Genomic DNA, 18,962 nt, shown 5'->3' on the forward strand with positions numbered 1-18,962 from the left:
TCCCCATGAAATCCGTGAGAATCATCTGATCATCTTTTAATAGTGGAGGGTCCTGGTATGACAGTGCGAGGAGATCTGGGGACCAAGGTTGACTCTGCCACCGGAGCGTCACCAGGGGGCTTGCCACTTCCTGCGATCTGATGTGGTGAACCACTCTCGCGATCATTACAAAGGGTGGAAATGCCTCTTCGGTCAGCCATGCCTGCAGAAATGCATCTACCCCTGCACCCTCCATGTCTGGTAATCAGCTGTAGAAAATCGTTAGTTGGCGGTTGGTGCTAGACGCGAAAAGTCGATCATGAGCAGACCTCTCAGGTTGTTCAGTGTTGCCAATGAGTGTGGAGCTCGGTGCCAATCGTTGTTGTCCCTCCAGTGTCGAGAGGTTTCCCCTGTAAGATGTTCCGCCATCACTGTGATATTGATTGGTAGGCAATAGTCGAAGATTTCCTTTGTGATGTGCATCAGTGTGTGAGAACAAATGCCACCTAAGTGGTTGATGTGACGAACTGCGTAGAAATTGTCCATGCATAGCAGGATACAGCAATCGGATCTCCCTTGATCTCCCTTTCGTTAGATTTTGTATAGCAGAGACGCCTGCCAATAATTCCAGGCATTTATACTGTCGAGCCATCATTGAAGTTCTTGTCTTTCTTTTTTTAAATATCTTATTTTTATTTTTATTTAAGTTTTATGTTGATAACAACGGTCATTATTATATGACCCTGAAGCATCAAACTGGGATACAGAAAGCAAAAAAAAAAACAAAAAACAAGGGAAAACATGGAAAACATGCATAACATTTAACACAGCCCATATACAGTAATAGTAATATCAGCATCTTACTATGCTAGAGAGAAAACAAAGAGAAAAAACACAAAAGGTAAGGTCTATTTGACATTATTTAGCACTGATGTATATTGATCTATTATCTCCAACCACTGATGACATCTTCGCTTATATAAATCTTCTCTACCCTTTACTCGGCTTGCCATTTTTTCATAAATGCTAAAAGAATCAAATCTACACAAGACCTCTGCTATTGTTGGTGCTTGTTTATATTTCCATTTGTAGGCTATTGAAATCTTTGTTGCAGTTAAGCAATGGATAATCATACATTTTTCTTCACAAAGCTGTGTGGGAAATATATGAAGTAAAAAGCACTCTGATTTAAATGGAATATTAACCTTCAATGCTACCCTAAAAAAATTGTCGATCTCCTCCCATAATTTAATAATACTAGGGCATGACCAAAAAATATGTAATAGAGACCCCTCATGTTTTAAACATCTCCAACATAAATTGCTCGTCCCCTTAAAAATATGTGCTAATTTAGCTGGCACCCAGTACCATCGCATAATAATATTACAATAGGCTTCCCAATGGTTAAGACTGCTGGAAACTCCTTTAGTTATCCTTAATGCCTGAAACCAACTTGCTATCGGGAATGATTCCTTCAAATCTCTTTCCCATTTTAGAGCATATTCCTGTTTCTTAGGTTCCCCTTGTGTCAAGAGAATATTGTAGCAAAAGGACAAAGCTCTAGTATTAGGCAATCTCCCTGTACATTTTAGAGCAAATGGTGTTAATCGCTCGATTTTTTTGAATTTTATTTATTTGCAGAATGTTCCTAATTCGTAGGTATGTAAATATTTCCCTAGGTGGTAAAGAATATTCTTTACCAAGTCCGGAAATGATTTCATACCTGAATCATTATATAATAACCGTATATAGCGTACCCCTAACTGTATCCAGTAATCTAGCTGCAAGTCTGAGGTAAAAGCAGAGAGAGTCTGCAGGGGTGCTGCAGATAATAAGTCTTGTCCTAGAGAAAGTTTAGAAATGGACTCTCTCCATATGTGCAAAATAATTTTTGTAGATGGGAGCAAATCTACTGCCTTATTCTATACTTTAGTCCCCGACCAGAGAGTGGAGGTTAATGAGCCTTGTGGGAACTGAAAGCTTTCTAATGATAGCCATAGCGGAAAAGAAGCCCTTTCTAAAGTTGAAAGGCCTTATAATAAATTCTAACATTTGGGATTCCTAAACCATCTTTAACAAATGGAAGCCACAGTTGGTCTTGCACAATTCTTGGTGGTTTCCTTTTCCATATATGCGCATTAATCAATAACTGGAACTTCCGAAGTATAGTATTTGGGATAGTAATTGGCAGTGTGCGAAAAAGATAAAGAATATGTGGCAAAATGATCATTTTTATTGTTTGTATACGGCCCAACCAAGATATTTCTTTATTCTCCCAGGTTTTAAGTTGATAGTCCAGTTTATGTATAAGTGGTAGGTGATTTTCTTTTATTATCAGCTTATGTGTTGTAGGGAGTTTAATGCCTAAATAAGAAATAGATGTTTTACGCCAGTCAAACGGATATATCGCTTTTAATCGTTGTGTGATATCTATTGGGAGTCCTAAAACCAGCGCCTGTGATTTTTTAGAATTATTTTTGTAAGATGATATTTGTCCAAATCTTTCCAGTGTGGTGAGTAACTGTGGAATTGATGATTCTGGGTCTGATAAGAATAAAAGGACATCATCCGCAAATAAAGCAATTTTTTGTTCACCTATTGGCGTAATTACCCCTTTTAATAGCTTCCTGAGATTTCATATATCTTATTAAGGGCTCCATACAAAGAATAAAAATCAATGGTGATAGTGGGCAACCTTGCCTGGATCCATTTGTTATTTGGAATGATCTGGACAAAAAGCCAGAATTATATATTTTGGCCGTAGGTTTAGAGTAAAGGGTCATTAAATTACTCAAAAAGGCTGTAGGGAACCCCATTCTTATCAAAACGTCTTGCATATAGGACCAATTTAGGCGGTCAAACGCTTTCTCAGCATCAAGGGCTAGTAGTATACCCCTTTGGTTGTTAGTTTGTCCCCAAGCGATTCAATTTAGAAAATGGCGAGTATTGTCTCCTGATTGTCTTGATGGGACAAACCCCGATTGCTCCAGGGAGATCAAATCAAATAACATAGGCTTGATTCGCATGGCTAAAATCTTTGCACTTGTCGGATTTCTTACGTCATGGGTACCGGTGAAAGAAGGTGGTTGCGATTCTGGTCGGAGAGTAAAATGTCCAGACATCATATGCCTTGACCCCGTAAGTGAGCCATCACTGGTTTCAGAAAGTTTCGTAAAGCACCGTGGTGCCGAACTGAGCCCGAAGGAGAGGCAGGTGAATTGCCATGGCGTCCCGTTCCAGAGGAACCATAAGGAGGGACGACAGCCATTGTCTACTGGTACAGGCAGGTAGGCGTCTTGGATGGATGGATACCTTCCATCTTGAAATGGTGGTATGTAAAAATTTTGACAAGGAAGGAGATATTCGGATATTTTCTGGTTTCCAAGTGCATCCCATTGATGTAGCTTTTACCCAATTTAATGGTATTCATTTTATCTACCTCAAAGGGCTGAAAGACTGAGACTTGAACCTGTGACCACCAAGGGTTAAGCAGATTCTTCTGACTAAGCATTAGCCTTTCATGAAAGGCTCACCAAATAATTTCCTTGTGCCTTCAGCAGCTTACCTTAATCCAGCGCGGGGCTCCCTCGGTGCTGGTGACCTCTCCTCCCCCGCCAACGTCAGCGGAGCCGAATGCGCATTCAAAGTGTCCATAGGAAAGCATTTCTCAATGCTTTCCTATGGAAGCTCTGGGTGATGGAGGCGAAATGTGCTAGAGGCTGTTTTAACCCCAAATGTAAACATATCAGTTTCTCTGAAACTGCTATGTTTGCATCTGAAGGGTTAAAACCTGAGGGACCTGGCACCCAGACCACTTCATTGAGTGTCCCTTTAAGTTTGTTAAATGTTTTTAGTGACGGGCTGTAACGGACCGTTTTGCACACAAGAGGTTAAAACCGTTTAGGCGATATTCCCCTTTCCAATGCACAGGCAGCTACTGCAAGCACCAGTCTCCCGAACTGCAAACTACACAAATCTTCCAACTTCCAAACAGGAAACAAACGAACACTGGAAACAGCTGAACAGGAAAAGCACACAATCAGCTTACACTCCTGGCAATCAGCATACAATCCAATTCCCCCAATAACGAGACGACACTTCGTTTTGAGGTCAAGCAGAACTGACTGTACTGGCACATACAGCCTCTTTTATTCACAATCCACGAACTTAGTACTGCCCACAGGGCTTTACAGAACAACCAATCAATCCGTACAATACACCTAGACACTCCCACACAAAATCCTCCCCTCTGCCTGTGATATGAGTACTGAACACAATGGTTAATATAATTATCACAGGCAAAGTCAATTATTTGTTTTTTACCAAATAATAATAACTTCCAAAATATACATGCCATAAACATAAAAATCACATATTCGAACTCAGCACACTTTAATTATAAACATAGTCAAAATTCAGCCAATTCCATCCAGGGGTTAAAAAGTTAGCTGGGAGTCCTTTATGCAATCGAATCTTCGAACGAACGAATCTTCGAACGGGACTTAGTCTCTGCGGTTGCAAAATCATTGTGGGAGAAGGTAAGGCTCAGCGGTGTTCGCAGAACTATGTAGCCGATTTCAGTTCCATGAATTTGGCTCCACACACCGCTGACCGCATTGAATGAACAAAGATGGCTGCTGCCACGTATTGGTTTGCACGAACTGCGGCCACCCAGCGTTCGGCAATTTACCTACAGCAGGCTCCCAGCCTGGGAGGTAAATTGCCAGCACACTTCCAGTTTTGGGTGGTCCGCCTGCGCACCAATTACCGAACCATCAGGGGAAAAGCCATTTAAAGTTATTTCCAAAGTATGGGGACACCGTCTTAAAGGAGCAGTGTCCCAAACAAGTCTGGGGACACAGTCTTAAAGGGGCCTTGTCCCAAATTTTCTCCATGCCCCAAAATGGTTCTTGAAGGGCTAGCAGTACCATACAAGTCCAATATGCCTAAATATTGTACTTAAAGGGCCATATCTTCCCGGGACCATAATCACTTGGCAAGAGGCTGACAAGCAGTCCTCTCCAGGCACAAGTGGCGGGGCTGGTTCCGCCACACGGGCCAGCCTATTTTATTTTCTCTAGTCGATTTAGCTCTATATATAATTCAGCTACATTTCTCGAATTTCTTTTTCTTTTTTTCTTCAGATGACATAATTTAATTAGATGTCCTCTTACTGTACATTTATAGGCACACCAAATCATAGGGAGATAAATTTCTTTACTAGCATTCTCTTATAAAAAAAAAGATCAGTAGCTTCTTTAACTAGACTTAGATTTGGCATATTTTGTAAGAGTCGCTCATTCAAGCGCCAGTTTGATCTATCTTCAATAAAATCATATTTAATTAACATTATAAGTGCATTAGGATCTGACCATGGGATGTTAATAATAAAAAAAAATTCTGTCTATATCCCAATTGTCATCTGGGATCTCGGGTAGTAGGTTCTTAAAGTAGTGTTCCATCAATGTTAGTAGAGGGCCTTTGTTTTGTTTTTTTGTTTTTCGGGTAAGCACCGTACCCAGAGATTGTTGTGCCTAGATCTGTTTGCAAGGTCTTCCACCACCATCTCCATTTCAGCTATGTGTTGCTCCATGGAGTTTGAGTAGGCAGCCGCTGCGTTGTGAGCCAGTGCTATTTGCTTAACTCTGGTCTCTAGTTGGGTGGTGCGGGCCCCTAAGGCTTGTATCTCAGCTTTAACCTCCCTGGAGCTGCGGGTGATTTCTCCGGCCAGAAGGCTGCGGACCTCTGCAAGCTTAGCCAGTATTTGTGTGGTGTCTCCTGGTAAGCTATCGTTGGGGTTTACTGTCTGCCGTCGAGGCCGGTGAGAGAGAGCCTCGTGGGCTATCTCAGCGACCATCTTGCTGCAGCCTCGAGGGACGCAAGGTGGCAAACATGTCCACTACGGAGACATTGGGTTCTTTCCATTCTACTCTCTTTTTACGCTGTCTTCGCGTCTGTCCCTGTGCCAGGCATTGTCTGTGTCGTTCAAAGTTGTTGGTGAGGTTCGATGCCTATGGTAAGTGCTCTATTTCAAGTGAATTGAGCAGGAGCTCATAGGTTAGGTGGCCATTCAGGTCGGCTGTCAAACCACGCCCCTTAAATAATTTTTTTTATATGGTTATGAACCAATTTCTTCCTTAAAGGGAAACTCCAGTGCCAGGAAAACAATCCGGGATCAGCCGCCTCCCCCGTCCAGTGCGTCTCAGGCCGCATGCTGTAGATCATGCAGTCAATGAGCACCAGTCCCGCCTTGAAGCCTTTCCTCGGGTCACAGTGGGATCAGGAGTCAGGTAAGTCGCTTGTAGTGAACCACTGTACCCTCAATGGGGGTGATAATTGCTCTCACACGGTATGTGAGAGGAGCTCCTGCTGAGCAACTCTTCCCTCCATGATGGTCAGGCTCCGCCCCCCCAGTTTTTCTTCTTTTAAATGCTCTTCATACTTCATCCACTTTTCTACTCTGTCTTTCTCTTTTTAATTTTTCATCTATTTCTAACCAAAATCATAAGACAAAGAGAGAGGAGGTTTCTGGGCTCTTGGCAAGTTATGGGTGCTGACACGTCTCCGGTCCGGGGGATCAGCCGCCTCCCCCGTCCAGTGCGTCTCAGGCCGCATGCTGTAGATCATGCAGTCAATGAGCACCAGTCCCGCCTTGAAGTCTTTCCTCGGGTCACAGTGGGATCAGGAGTCAGGTAAGTCGCTTGTAGTGAACCACTGTACCCTCAATGGGGGTGATAATTGCTCTCACACGGTATGTGAGAGGAGCTCCTGCTGAGCAACTCTTCCCTCCATGATGGTCAGGCTCCGCCCCCCCAGTTTTTCTTCTTTTAAATGCTCTTCATACTTCATCCACTTTTCTACTCTGTCTTTCTCTTTTTAATTTTTCATCTATTTCTAACCAAAATCATAAGACAAAGTAAAGCTCATTGGGGATTTGCATTGCCCATAGACATTATTGCTGTACTTTCACACATGGGCGAGAGTACAGGAATGAAATTTGCTCCTGAAGGTGAAGAGGACCTGCCTAAGGAAATTGGCAGCGCCTGCAAGGGACAGGTTCAGGTAAGTAGAACTCACCTGCCGTCGGAGCCCCGGTGGTGATGTCACAGTCCGGGTTCTTTGCAATAAATCTTTTTATAAATCAGTCTGTGTAAATAAAATACATTGTAGTTCCAATTAGTAAGTCACCTAACATTTCCCAGAATAGCCCCACCCCTGCTCACACCCCTACATTAACAGTGTCTCTCTGTCCATGGGAGATGGTGGGAAGCTTGGTGCCAGTGTCTGGATATTACATTGCAATGTTGGTATAGATAGAAGGAGCTTGTTCCCAGGCGGTGTAGCTATGTTTACTGGATTAATTGACAGAGACAGTCCATGGTGGGAGAAGGACACACAGACTAACAGGCACAGCCCAAGGTCACATCACTATCACATGGCTTCAAACTCTGCCAGAACAAGGCTCCCTGCGCATGCGCACTCTCCGCAAAGCATGCCGGTACTTGTAGTGTTTCACTTGCCGCTGTGAATCCCGCCCTTGTCTGATTCTGTTCCGTCGCGCTCACTCCAACCAATGACAACCTGCGCTTGTAGACGGAATCCAAACGCTGTGGGGTAGGACGAGCGGCCGTTTCCGTTAGTCCCGCCCCCTAGACGGGATTGGATGATTGAGCCGATCGCCTATTCTGATTGGTTAAGCGGTGTCCGGCTCAGGGCCCTCTGTCTCTGCAGTTGTCTTCCGGAAGAGAACATCCAAGCAGGCAACTGTGTGAGGTGAGGCCGGGGCTGCGATGGGAGTGTCTGACTAAACTTTATACATAATATTAATAAACCGCTTCACCGCCTGTATTACACTGCGCTGCCCGGCACTGACTGTCAGAGCTATTAGTAAACAGCAACCTACACCATCAACTATGCTGTGTATATGACTGCACAGCAATTATACTGAATACAGACTGCCAGCACTGTACCAGGGGGGACACTGTACCAGGGGGGCACTGTACCATGCACACAGCACTGTACCAGGGGGGACACTGTACCATGCACACAGCACTGTACCAGGGGGGCACTGTACCATGCACACAGCACTGTACCAGGGGGGCACTGTACCAGGGGGGCACTGTACCATGCACACAGCACTGTACCAGGGGGGCACTGTACCATGCACACAGCACTGTACCATGCACACAGCACTGTACCAGGGGGGGGCACTGTACCATGCACACAGCACTGTACCAGGGGGGACACTGTACCATGCACACAGCACTGTACCGGGGGGGGGGACACTGTACCATGCACACAGCACTGTACCAGGGGGGGGACACTGTACCATGCACACAGCACTGTACCATGCACACAGCACTGTACCAGGGGGGGGCACTGTACCATGCACACAGCACTGTACCAGGGGGGACACTGTACCATGCACACAGCACTGTACCGGGGGGGGGGGACACTGTACCATGCACACAGCACTGTACCAGGGGGGACACTGTACCATGCACACAGCACTGTACCAGGGGGGGGGCACTGTACCATGCACACAGCACTGTACCATGCACACAGCACTGTACCATGCACACAGCACTGTACCGGGGGGGGCACTGTACCATGCACACAGCACTGTACCAGGGGGGACACTGTACCATGCACACAGCACTGTACCGGGGGGGGGGGGGCACTGTACCATGCACACAGCACTGTACCAGGGGGGACACTGTACCATGCACACAGCACTGTACCGGGGGGGGGGGGGCACTGTACCATGCACACAGCACTGTACCAGGGGGGACACTGTACCAGGGGGGGGGCACTGTACCATGCACACAGCACTGTACCATGCACACAGCACTGTACCATGCACACAGCACTGTACCATGCACACAGCACTGTACCGGGGGGGGGGGGGCACTGTACCATGCACACAGCACTGTACCAGGGGGGACACTGTACCATGCACACAGCACTGTACCGGGGGGGGGGGGCACTGTACCATGCACACAGCACTGTACCAGGGGGGACACTGTACCATGCACACAGCACTGTACCGGGGGGGGGGGGGGGCACTGTACCATGCACACAGCACTGTACCAGGGGGGACACTGTACCATGCACACAGCACTGTACCGGGGGGGACACTGTACCATGCACACAGCACTGTACCAGGGGGGGACACTGTACCATGCACACAGCACTGTACCAGGGGGGACACTGTACCATGCACACAGCACTGTACCAGGGGGGCACTGTACCATGCACACAGCACTGTACCATGCACACAGCACTGTACCAGGGGGGGGCACTGTACCATGCACACAGCACTGTACCAGGGGGGACACTGTACCATGCACACAGCACTGTACCGGGGGGGGGGGGCACTGTACCATGCACACAGCACTGTACCAGGGGGGACACTGTACCATGCACACAGCACTGTACCAGGGGGGGGGCACTGTACCATGCACACAGCACTGTACCATGCACACAGCACTGTACCGGGGGGGGGGCACTGTACCATGCACACAGCACTGTACCGGGGGGGGGGGCACTGTACCATGCACACAGCACTGTACCAGGGGGGGCACTGTACCATGCACACAGCACTGTACCGGGGGGGACACTGTACCATGCACACAGCACTGTACCGGGGGGGACACTGTACCATGCACACAGCACTGTACCAGGGGGGGACACTGTACCATGCACACAGCACTGTACCAGGGGGGGACACTGTACCATGCACACAGCACTGTACCAGGGGGGGACACTGTACCATGCACACAGCACTGTACCAGGGGGGGACACTGTACCATGCACACAGCACTGTACCAGGGGGGGACACTGTACCATGCACACAGCACTGTACCAGGGGGGGACACTGTACCATGCACACAGCACTGTACCAGGGGGGGACACTGTACCATGCACACAGCACTGTACCAGGGGGGGACACTGTACCATGCACACAGCACTGTACCAGGGGGACACACTGTACCATGCACACAGCACTGTACCAGGGGGACACACTGTACCATGCACACAGCACTGTACCAGGGGGACACACTGTACCATGCACACAGCACTGTACCAGGGGGACACACTGTACCATGCACACAGCACTGTACCAGGGGGACACACTGTACCATGCACACAGCACTGTACCAGGGGGACACACTGTACCATGCACACAGCACTGTACCAGGGGGACACACTGTACCATGCACACAGCACTGTACCAGGGGGACACACTGTACCATGCACACAGCACTGTACCAGGGGGACACACTGTACCATGCACACAGCACTGTACCAGGGGGACACACTGTACCATGCACACAGCACTGTACCAGGGGGACACACTGTACCATGCACACAGCACTGTACCAGGGGGGGACACTGTACCATGCACACAGCACTGTACCAGGGGGGGACACTGTACCATGCACACAGCACTGTACCAGGGGGGGACACTGTACCATGCACACAGCACTGTACCAGGGGGACACACTGTACCATGCACACAGCACTGTACCAGGGGGACACACTGTACCATGCACACAGCATTGTACCAGGGGGGCACTGTACCATGCACACAGCACTGTACCAGGGAGGGAACACTGTACCATGCACACAGCACTGTACCAGGGGGGGACACTGTACCATGCACACAGCACTGTACCAGGGGGGGCACTGTACCATGCACACAGCACTGTACCAGGGGGGGCACTGTACCATGCACACAGCACTGTACCAGGGGGGGGCACTGTACCATGCACACAGCACTGTACCAGGGGGGGGGGCACTGTACCATGCACACAGCACTGTACCAGGGGGGGGGCACTGTACCATGCACACAGCACTGTACCATGCACACAGCACTGTTCCGGGGGGAGCACTGTACCATGCTCACAGCACTGTACCAGGGGTGCACTTTACCATGCTCACAGCACTGTACCAGGGGTGCACTTTACCATGCTCACAGCACTGTACCAGGGGGCACTTTACCATGCTCACAGCACTGTACTGTGGGTGCACTGTACCATGGACACAGCAAGGATTGCTCTGTACAGTGCTGTGTATAACTCACAGGCACACACTGATTTATCTTCTTTCACTTTCTTTTAGGAAAAAACAATGAAAGACCAGGATTTAGAAAGCTGCAAAACTACAGGTCTTTCAGCACTAGCAGCTGCCACCTCACTGCCACCGCCATCAGCATCCAATAACATGAGCACTCCTGATATATGTCAGTCTGCCCCATTGGCCAGCCAAGGTGAGCATCACCCAGATATTTTGGGACCCACACTTAAAATGGTTAAACTGACCAAATTCTGTCTGAAATGTCATTGTTTGGCTTTTTATTTATTTACAACTAAGACACAGAGAGTGTCACACAGCTCATATTAAAGTACCTCAGATGTAAAAGCTTTCCATAAAGCCTCGAGACTTTTACCTTATAAGTGGATTCTGCACATACAGAGTTAGGAGTATTTTCATAAGGTGAGCACAATGGCTGTCTCATATAGTATTAGTAAATGAAGTGACAGAATGAATATGCGCATAAGTAGGGTGTAATTGTATAGCCAAATGGAAGAAAATGAGTGAGAATACGAAGAGCTCATTTCCCAGCCTGATGTAAGACTCAAATCCTGGTGCTTGACAACATTTTAACTATGAAAATAAAATTGAGATATGCACACAAAAGCAGTGGCTGATAGGAAGTATTAGGCTGGCTCTGTCCAAAAATAGACAATAAAAAGGTTTGGAGTTACCTGTTCCATCAGTTTGTTATTAATTCTGAAGTAGTTTTTCACTATGGCAGAGGCAGTGACCATGAAATATATCTTATTAATTTATTTTGTAACAGATGTAAAATAGAATTGGCTATATAGATCCTAGGTGCCTGGCAGATTCAGCTTTGTTCAGGCTTCAGTATTTGTCACAAAATTAATTTCTTCTTCAACATTCTATTTAACGCTATCCTACAAAACTGAAGTTTCACTTCTTTCCTCAGAAGAGTCAGGATAATCACTCACTCTGCTCCTGCCAGGAGCTCTCTGTCTGAGCTAAGCCTGACAATGCAGGACTTAACAAGCTGTTCACTCTCAGTCAGTAAGCTATGGTGCTTGGAGTTCTTTTAACTGGCTGAGAATTCTGGCAAATGTAGTCCAACAGATTATGTATATTTGTTAGTTATTTTTATGTTTGTTCTTGTTATAAATCTGGCTTTTTTTGGCAGAAGAAGGTGCAGCTGGTCAACCACCTACTATTTGTGATGTATCTGAAGAGCTTAGTAGACAACTGGAGGATATACTAAACACATATTGCACTGATGCAGAGCAAGAAGCAGTAGCTGAACCTGATGAGACAGATAGAGGTCCTCCAGAGTCTACCAGAAATGGGGAGTCGGGGTTAGTAGTACCAGAAATCAACGGTGTAAAAGAGGAGTTACGAGGTGCAGAAGATAATAAAAACATCAATGACACTGACCGGGATCAGAAGCGTATTCAAGACAAGAAGAAAGCAAAGGGGCTCGGTGAGTGACACTGAACATTGTGAATTATTATTGCCATTTATATAGCGCCAACAGATTCCGTAGCGCTTTACAATATTATGAGAGGGGGGATTTAACTATAAATAGGACAATTACAAGAAAACTTACAGGAACAATAGGTTGAAGAGGACCCTGCTCAAACGAGCTTACAGTCTTTAGGAAGTGGGGTATAAAACACATTAGGACAGGAAATAGCAGCCAAATAAGGTGGGAATAAAGCAGAGCTGGAGGAGAGAGTAAAGTGCTGCCCTTTGAGAGAGAGCAAGAGACAGGTATGTGAGGTTGAGGTTACTCTGGGAGGCCATAAGATTTCCTAAAGAGATGGGTTTTAATGTACTTCTTAAACGATTGAAGACTAGGGGAGAGTCCGATGGCAGTAGGCAGGCTATTCCATAGGAAGGGAGCCGCCCCCGAGAAGTCCTGCAAGCGTGAGTTGGTTGTACGGGTGCGAGCAGCGGATAGGAGAAGGTCACGGGCAGAGCAGAGAGACCGAGAAGAGGCATACCTATGGATGTGTGAAGAGAGATAAGCGGGGCTAGAATTGCTCAGTGCTTTATAGGTATGGGTTAGCACTTTGAATTGACTCCTATAGGATACAGGAAGCCAATGTAAGGACTGACAGAAGGGTGAGGTGTGAGAGGACCGACTAGCGAGGAAAATCAGTCTGGTGGCAGCATTCATTACAGGCTGTAGCGGGGTAATACGGCTTTTGGGAAGACCAATTAGGGGAGGGTTAAAATAATCCATGTGGGAAATTACTAGAGCATGGACAAGCTCCTTAGTAGCATCTTGCAGAAGAAAGGGGTGGATGCGGGCTATGTTTTTAAGATGGAATCTACAGGATTTGGCAACATACTGGATGTGAGGCTCAAAGGTGAGGCCAGAATCCAGTATGACCCCAAGACAGCGCGCTTGCAAGGATGGACTTACGTGGATACCACTAACTTGAAGGGAGAGCAAATGAGGAGGATCAGTATTAGGAGGAGGAAAGACCAGGAGCTCAGTTTTAGAGCGTTTCAGAGAGCGGGAGGGCATCCAGTCAGAGATGGAAGAAAGGCAAGCAGTGACATGTTGCGGGACGACAGGGGAGAGGTCTGGGGAGGAGAGATGTATCTGGGTGTCATCAGACTACAGGTGGTAGTGGAATCCAAATTAGGTAATAAGTTTGCCAAGAGAGGCAGTATAAAGAGAAAATAGAAGGGGACCAAGGACAGAGCTTTGGGGGATTTAAACCGAGAAAGGACGAGGGGAGGAGGTATCATTAGAAAAGGAGACACTGAATGAACATTGGGAGCAATAAGAGGAAAACCACTAGAGGACAAAGACCAAGTAATTGAAGAGTTTGAAGGAGAGCACGATCAACGGTGTTCAAGGCAGCAGAGAGGTCTAGAATACATACATGCCTTCGGTGCCCTGACAGCAGTCCTCCGGCTTATCACATGCGGTACAATCAGGGTATTTACAGGAACATGCACATTTTTAATATGTTTAATATGTTGAGATTAACTCAAAGGTTATATCGCTTAATGTCAAAGTAGTAAGTTATGTAGTGGTATGTTAACCTTTGTAGCCTGTTGCTGTTCGCTAGGGTGTCTATAGGATTTGGTTACGGGTAAATAAACATTAACATAGGTTATACTAAGCTTGTCACGCATCAGGCTTGGTCTAAACAGGCTACACTTACGCATATAGGTTACTGTAGTCTGGAGCTGCAGTGTGTTAGCAATAGTACATCATTATTAACTAAACAATGCTAAAACATTGTGATAACGTGGTAAAATAGTGCCTAAACATTCTGCTCTTGAGTCCGATTAATGCTAGACCTCTAGGCTGGCTAGCTGCAGTGGCTGCATGTTACTGGACTGATGAGCGCTTGTGGGCCTGTGGTAGTGCCTCTGTTAGCCAATGCCCTCTGTTGGGATATGGTCGGTGCCCGCCCGAGATCCTCTAGGAGCCGCTGGTGTGAGGGTGCTTGTGAGGGTGACCTTCTTGCCCCAGGTCTGTGTGAGGTCTTGCATCCGTTGACCACAAACTCGGTGCTTGCTGCAGTCAGAGTTTCCTCCACGTGTGGGAGTAATGGACGGCCTGGTGATTCGCTTGTGCTTGCGCTGCTTGGGCCTCCATTTGCGTGGTTGATGCGGTCGGGTGTTCCCCGGTCTGACCTTCAACCCGGGTGGGCTCTGTGGCTTGGGGTTAAGTGGGGATACTGTCGCTGTGCCCAAGGACTTTCCCCTCACCTCCCTCTGCCCGTGGCTCTGCTCACCCTTGATCTGTGAAGTGTTCTGTGCGGGCTGGGCTGCTTGATGTCGCTCCCAGAACTGTTCCCAAAAGCGGTTGAAGCTGTCTTCTATGCGTTTCATGGTGTCTTGGTGCAGCCGTTTGTGTGAGAGCAGGCCCTGTTCGAGTGCCGCTGTTTCAGCCGCCATCTTAGGTGCGCCGAGCCTAGGTGCGTTGCGGCTTTGCGGTGTACCTTTTGGCAGGCTGATTGCTCCAGACTTCCAGCTTGGACCGTGATATCCCCCATCGGTCCAAAGGGGGGGGTAGGAGGTGAGTGTACAGAGGGGTCGGTATGTGGAGGTGCCGGTGCGGAGAGCGTCCGCCTCTCCCCGGCTTCATGGCAGGTAGGCCCCATGCTGTGTTTGTGGGTTCTCGGTGGTTTTTTGTTTTGGGTTTGGTTTCGTTCTATTCCTCCGGCTGTCCACTTCTTCGCTGTCAGGCAGTGTGTGTGCCACTTTTCTGGAATTTTACCCCTTGATTCAGTGGTTTGTGCCAAGAGCTGAGGGATAGCACGTCCATTCAGCCAGAAAGTTAGCTCCGCCCCCCGTCAATTTTGCTTTCTGTGATGACTATTAAGCTTACAAGACAAACATACCAAATTCTAAAATAGCTCCTCATTAAAATGTTATTTTACTCCTTGTATTTTGTGACCTGTACCTTCCAAAATAAGCTGAAATCCTAGACATATTATGTACTTTGAAAATCAGAACAACTAATTGAATATTTTTAAAATTACTTTCTTTAAAGCGACACTATCATGGCTTCCCGTTTAAACCCCCTCCCGACTTCACTTCATCTAATCATCTAATTGACCAGTCTGTGGCTGCTCACAGTTGTAAAAAAAAAAAAGGGGGGGTGGGACGACCTATTGTCCTCAACCCCGGCTCCCACCCCTGAGCGGCGGGTGGGGGCCATAAATAACAATAAGGGGGGAATTCAACCAATCAGTGTGCTCTGTGTCATTTTACACAGCGTGGGAAAGTTCTTTGGAATTTTCCCACACTGTGTAAAATGACACAGAGAACTCTGGTTGGATTTCAACCCAACCAATCAGAGTGTTCTGAGTCAAATTGCAATGCATGGGAAGGCTTTATAAGCCTTTCCCCGCTCCGCAGAGCTCAGTCCATGGTATTTTAATTTTTACAAGTTTGACGGGTATTATGGTTTTTATTTGAACTTTTTGGGGCTGAAAAATTAAGATTTTAGAAAAAAAAAAGACAACAAATGGTAAGTTTAATTTTTTTTGCAGGTACTTAGTGCTTTTATTCCCCCCTCACTATTTTTAGGGTGAGGGGGGTAAATAGGTGTAACGGATCACCTGGCACCCCGACTGGGTACCTCCGTTGATGGATGCTCCTAGCGCTTCCTGAGGGCTCCAAGCACTCCAGCCGACACCATAACCACCGTAGACTCCTTCAGAGAGCAAGACAGGAACAAGCTCTTACAAGAGCTTAGCAGTGAATATAGCAAGAGAGTATGCAGAGCATAGCAATCCCTTGTAGCAGATACCGCCAATAAGAGGCGTCACTCCAAATTGAGGGTGAAGTAGAACTGACTGTACTGGCACATACCTCTTTTATTCACAATCCACAAACATAGTACTGCCCACAGGGTTTTGAAATACAACCAATCAATCCGTACAATACACACAGACACTCCCACACAAAATCCTCCCCTCTGCCTGTGAAATGATTACTGAACACAATGGTTAATATAATTATCACAGGCAGAGAAATACAGTTTTTACTAAATATGAATAACTTCCAAAATATACATGCCATTCACATAAAACATACATTTTCAGAATCAGCATGCTTGAAATATACACATACTCAAAAATCAGGGCAATCGGTTCAGGGGTTAAAAATTTAAGGGAAAGTCTTATTTGACCGACCGCAAGCACATTTTCATGCCCAAAACAGTTCCAGAGAATCAGGCTGTGCGGTCGGTCTATTTCCCATGTTGAAGTCAGTTCAAACACACGAACGACAACCATTCGAATTGTCGAACGGCGTGTGAACTGTTGAATGCATTGAAGTCTGGAGAAGGTAAAACTTCAGCTGAATTAAAGATGGCCGCCGCCATGTGTTTGTTTGCTCGAACGGCGGCCCCCCAGCGGTCGGCAATTTACCTACAGCAGGCTCCCAGCCTGGGAGGTAAATTGCCTGCACACTTCCACTTCTGGGTGGTCCGCCTGTGTGGTACTTGGTTCAGTAAGCCCCATTTACTGAACCAATTGGGAGAAAGCCAGGAACACAGTATATTAACAGTCTGGGGACAAAGTCTTAAAGGAGCATTGTCCCAAATAGGTCTGGGGACACAGTCTTAAAGGGGACATTGTTCCCAAAAGTGACAGTATGTCCCCAGATGGTTCTTAAAGGGCCAACAGCATAATAAAATACAATATGCCCAAATACTGTATTTAAAGGGCCAAAACTCCCAGGGGCCATAGTCAGCAGGCAGGAGGCGGGCAAAGAAGCTTCTCCAATGCCCAGTGGCGAGGTTGGTTTCGCCACAATAGGAATTTAACAATTTATTTTTTTTTGGATGGGGAGTGACTAGGGACTTGGGGATCCCTAGTCACCTTGGAGGGGGGACACGGGACATTTTTATTTAGGGCCGCCGCTCGGGGGCGGGGGGGAAAGGCAATAGGTCCCCCCCCTCCCCCTCCTACTCATTTAGGGCACCCACCCGCCGCCCAGGGATGGGAGGCGGGGAGGGGGGGGGCAATAGGTAGGGTAGGGGCAGAATTTACTATTACGAAGTAATCTTTACTTAGTTTTAGTAAATTCGGCTGAAAGACCAATTTAGATCTTTCAGCCTTTTGGTAGATAGCTCCCTAATACCATAGGAATTAGGGAGTTATCTACTAAGCGGCTGCAAGAATCAGATCGGAGTTTCATTCATTCGAATGAAATTCCGATCCGGGCAAAGTCCCGAATTTCGTCCTAACATGAATGAACAAACTGTTCTCGTTCTGTTAGGTCGCAATTGGTAGTTTTACCGGCATTCTGTCTAAGTGACAGGATGTTCAGGAAAAGTTAAAGGAAGCATCGCGGGAACAGGGAGAAAAGGTAAGAATTGTGGGAAAATTTCTCAAAGCACCGTAAATTAAGCACACTTTGCTCCTCCGCTGGTCAGAGATGGTCAGGTGTAGGAAACCTCCATAAGACAAATAGTCCCTACTTTGTCTTACATTTTAAAGAAAACTAGAGCAGACAGGAAGAAATGTAGAACAGATCCTGACAGAGGGAGATAAGAGGAACCGATTAAAGAAAGGTAAGTTCGGCATGACAATGCCGCTTTAAGCTGCACTTATTATACACACGTTATTATTGCCTAAACTGTGGGGGGAGAAAACAATTCTTTCCATTTTTTTTAATTTTTTTTTTTATAATAAATAAGAATTTATATATGTATATGTCAGATTAACCCCTTAAGGACCAAGCTTCTGGAATAAAAGGGAATCATGACAAGTCACACATGTCATGTGTCCTTAAGGGGTTAAAGGCCTTTTTGTCCTTGAAAAAACTGTATATAACATGTGTTGGTGCAATAAATAAGAAAAATGCAAACTGAGGTTGAACACAAATAGCAAAAAATGCAAAAATTACTTGTGTCCTTAAGGGTAAGTCCAGTTTTTGAAGCTGCGTCCTTAAGGGGTTACTATTTTTCTAATCTATAATCTTAATTAGTGATCAACAGATTATCGGTCTGGCCGATATTATCGGGTGATATTCGGTATTTTTGGTAATATCGGTATCGGCCAATAAAGATACCGATATTGCCGTTATACCGATATACCAGGGCTGATATACCAGGACCGCCGGGCCCATTACAAGCCTGGGGGGCCCGCAGCAAGCGCTTACTTGCCTTCCCTTCAGCTCCCCTGTGTAAATCTTGCGAGTCCCGCAGCCGTCAGAATGTTGCCACGGGTTACCATGGCAAGGCTCCACGCGGCACACAGGACGCGAGATTTACACAAGGAGCTGAAGGGAAGGTTAATAAGTGCTTGATTCGGGACCCTCTGTAATTTCCATGTCACTGGACCACCAGGGAATGCCATATCCCCTCCCCCCCCTCCCTGGTAAGAAGCAGGGAGGGGTGGATTAAAAAATAATAGTTTAGGGGGCGGGGCCTGACCGCCGGTCGG

At 46.8% G+C, this 18,962-nt stretch overlaps 1 protein-coding gene across 3 annotated transcripts in view; it reads left to right on the forward strand.

The window, feature by feature from the left end:
- The first annotated feature begins 7,682 nt into the window (after positions 1-7,682).
- The window catches only part of TXLNA (taxilin alpha), a 41,708-nt gene continuing 30,428 nt past the window's right edge, over positions 7,683-18,962 (forward strand). The window contains exons 1-3 of one of the 3 annotated variants that reach the window (XM_063456140.1): positions 7,683-7,752; positions 11,104-11,251; positions 12,218-12,514. In XM_063456140.1, the coding sequence (XP_063312210.1) occupies positions 11,113-11,251; positions 12,218-12,514 (436 nt within the window). In that variant the 5' untranslated portion in view covers positions 7,683-7,752; positions 11,104-11,112. The remainder of the gene's footprint in view (positions 7,753-11,103; positions 11,252-12,217; positions 12,515-18,962) is intronic. The other 2 variants (XM_063456148.1, XM_063456157.1) reach the window with 2 other exon arrangements.

The sequence above is a fragment of the Pelobates fuscus genome, chromosome 1 (assembly GCF_036172605.1).
Source record: "Pelobates fuscus isolate aPelFus1 chromosome 1, aPelFus1.pri, whole genome shotgun sequence".
Classification (NCBI taxonomy): Eukaryota; Metazoa; Chordata; class Amphibia; order Anura; family Pelobatidae; genus Pelobates; species Pelobates fuscus.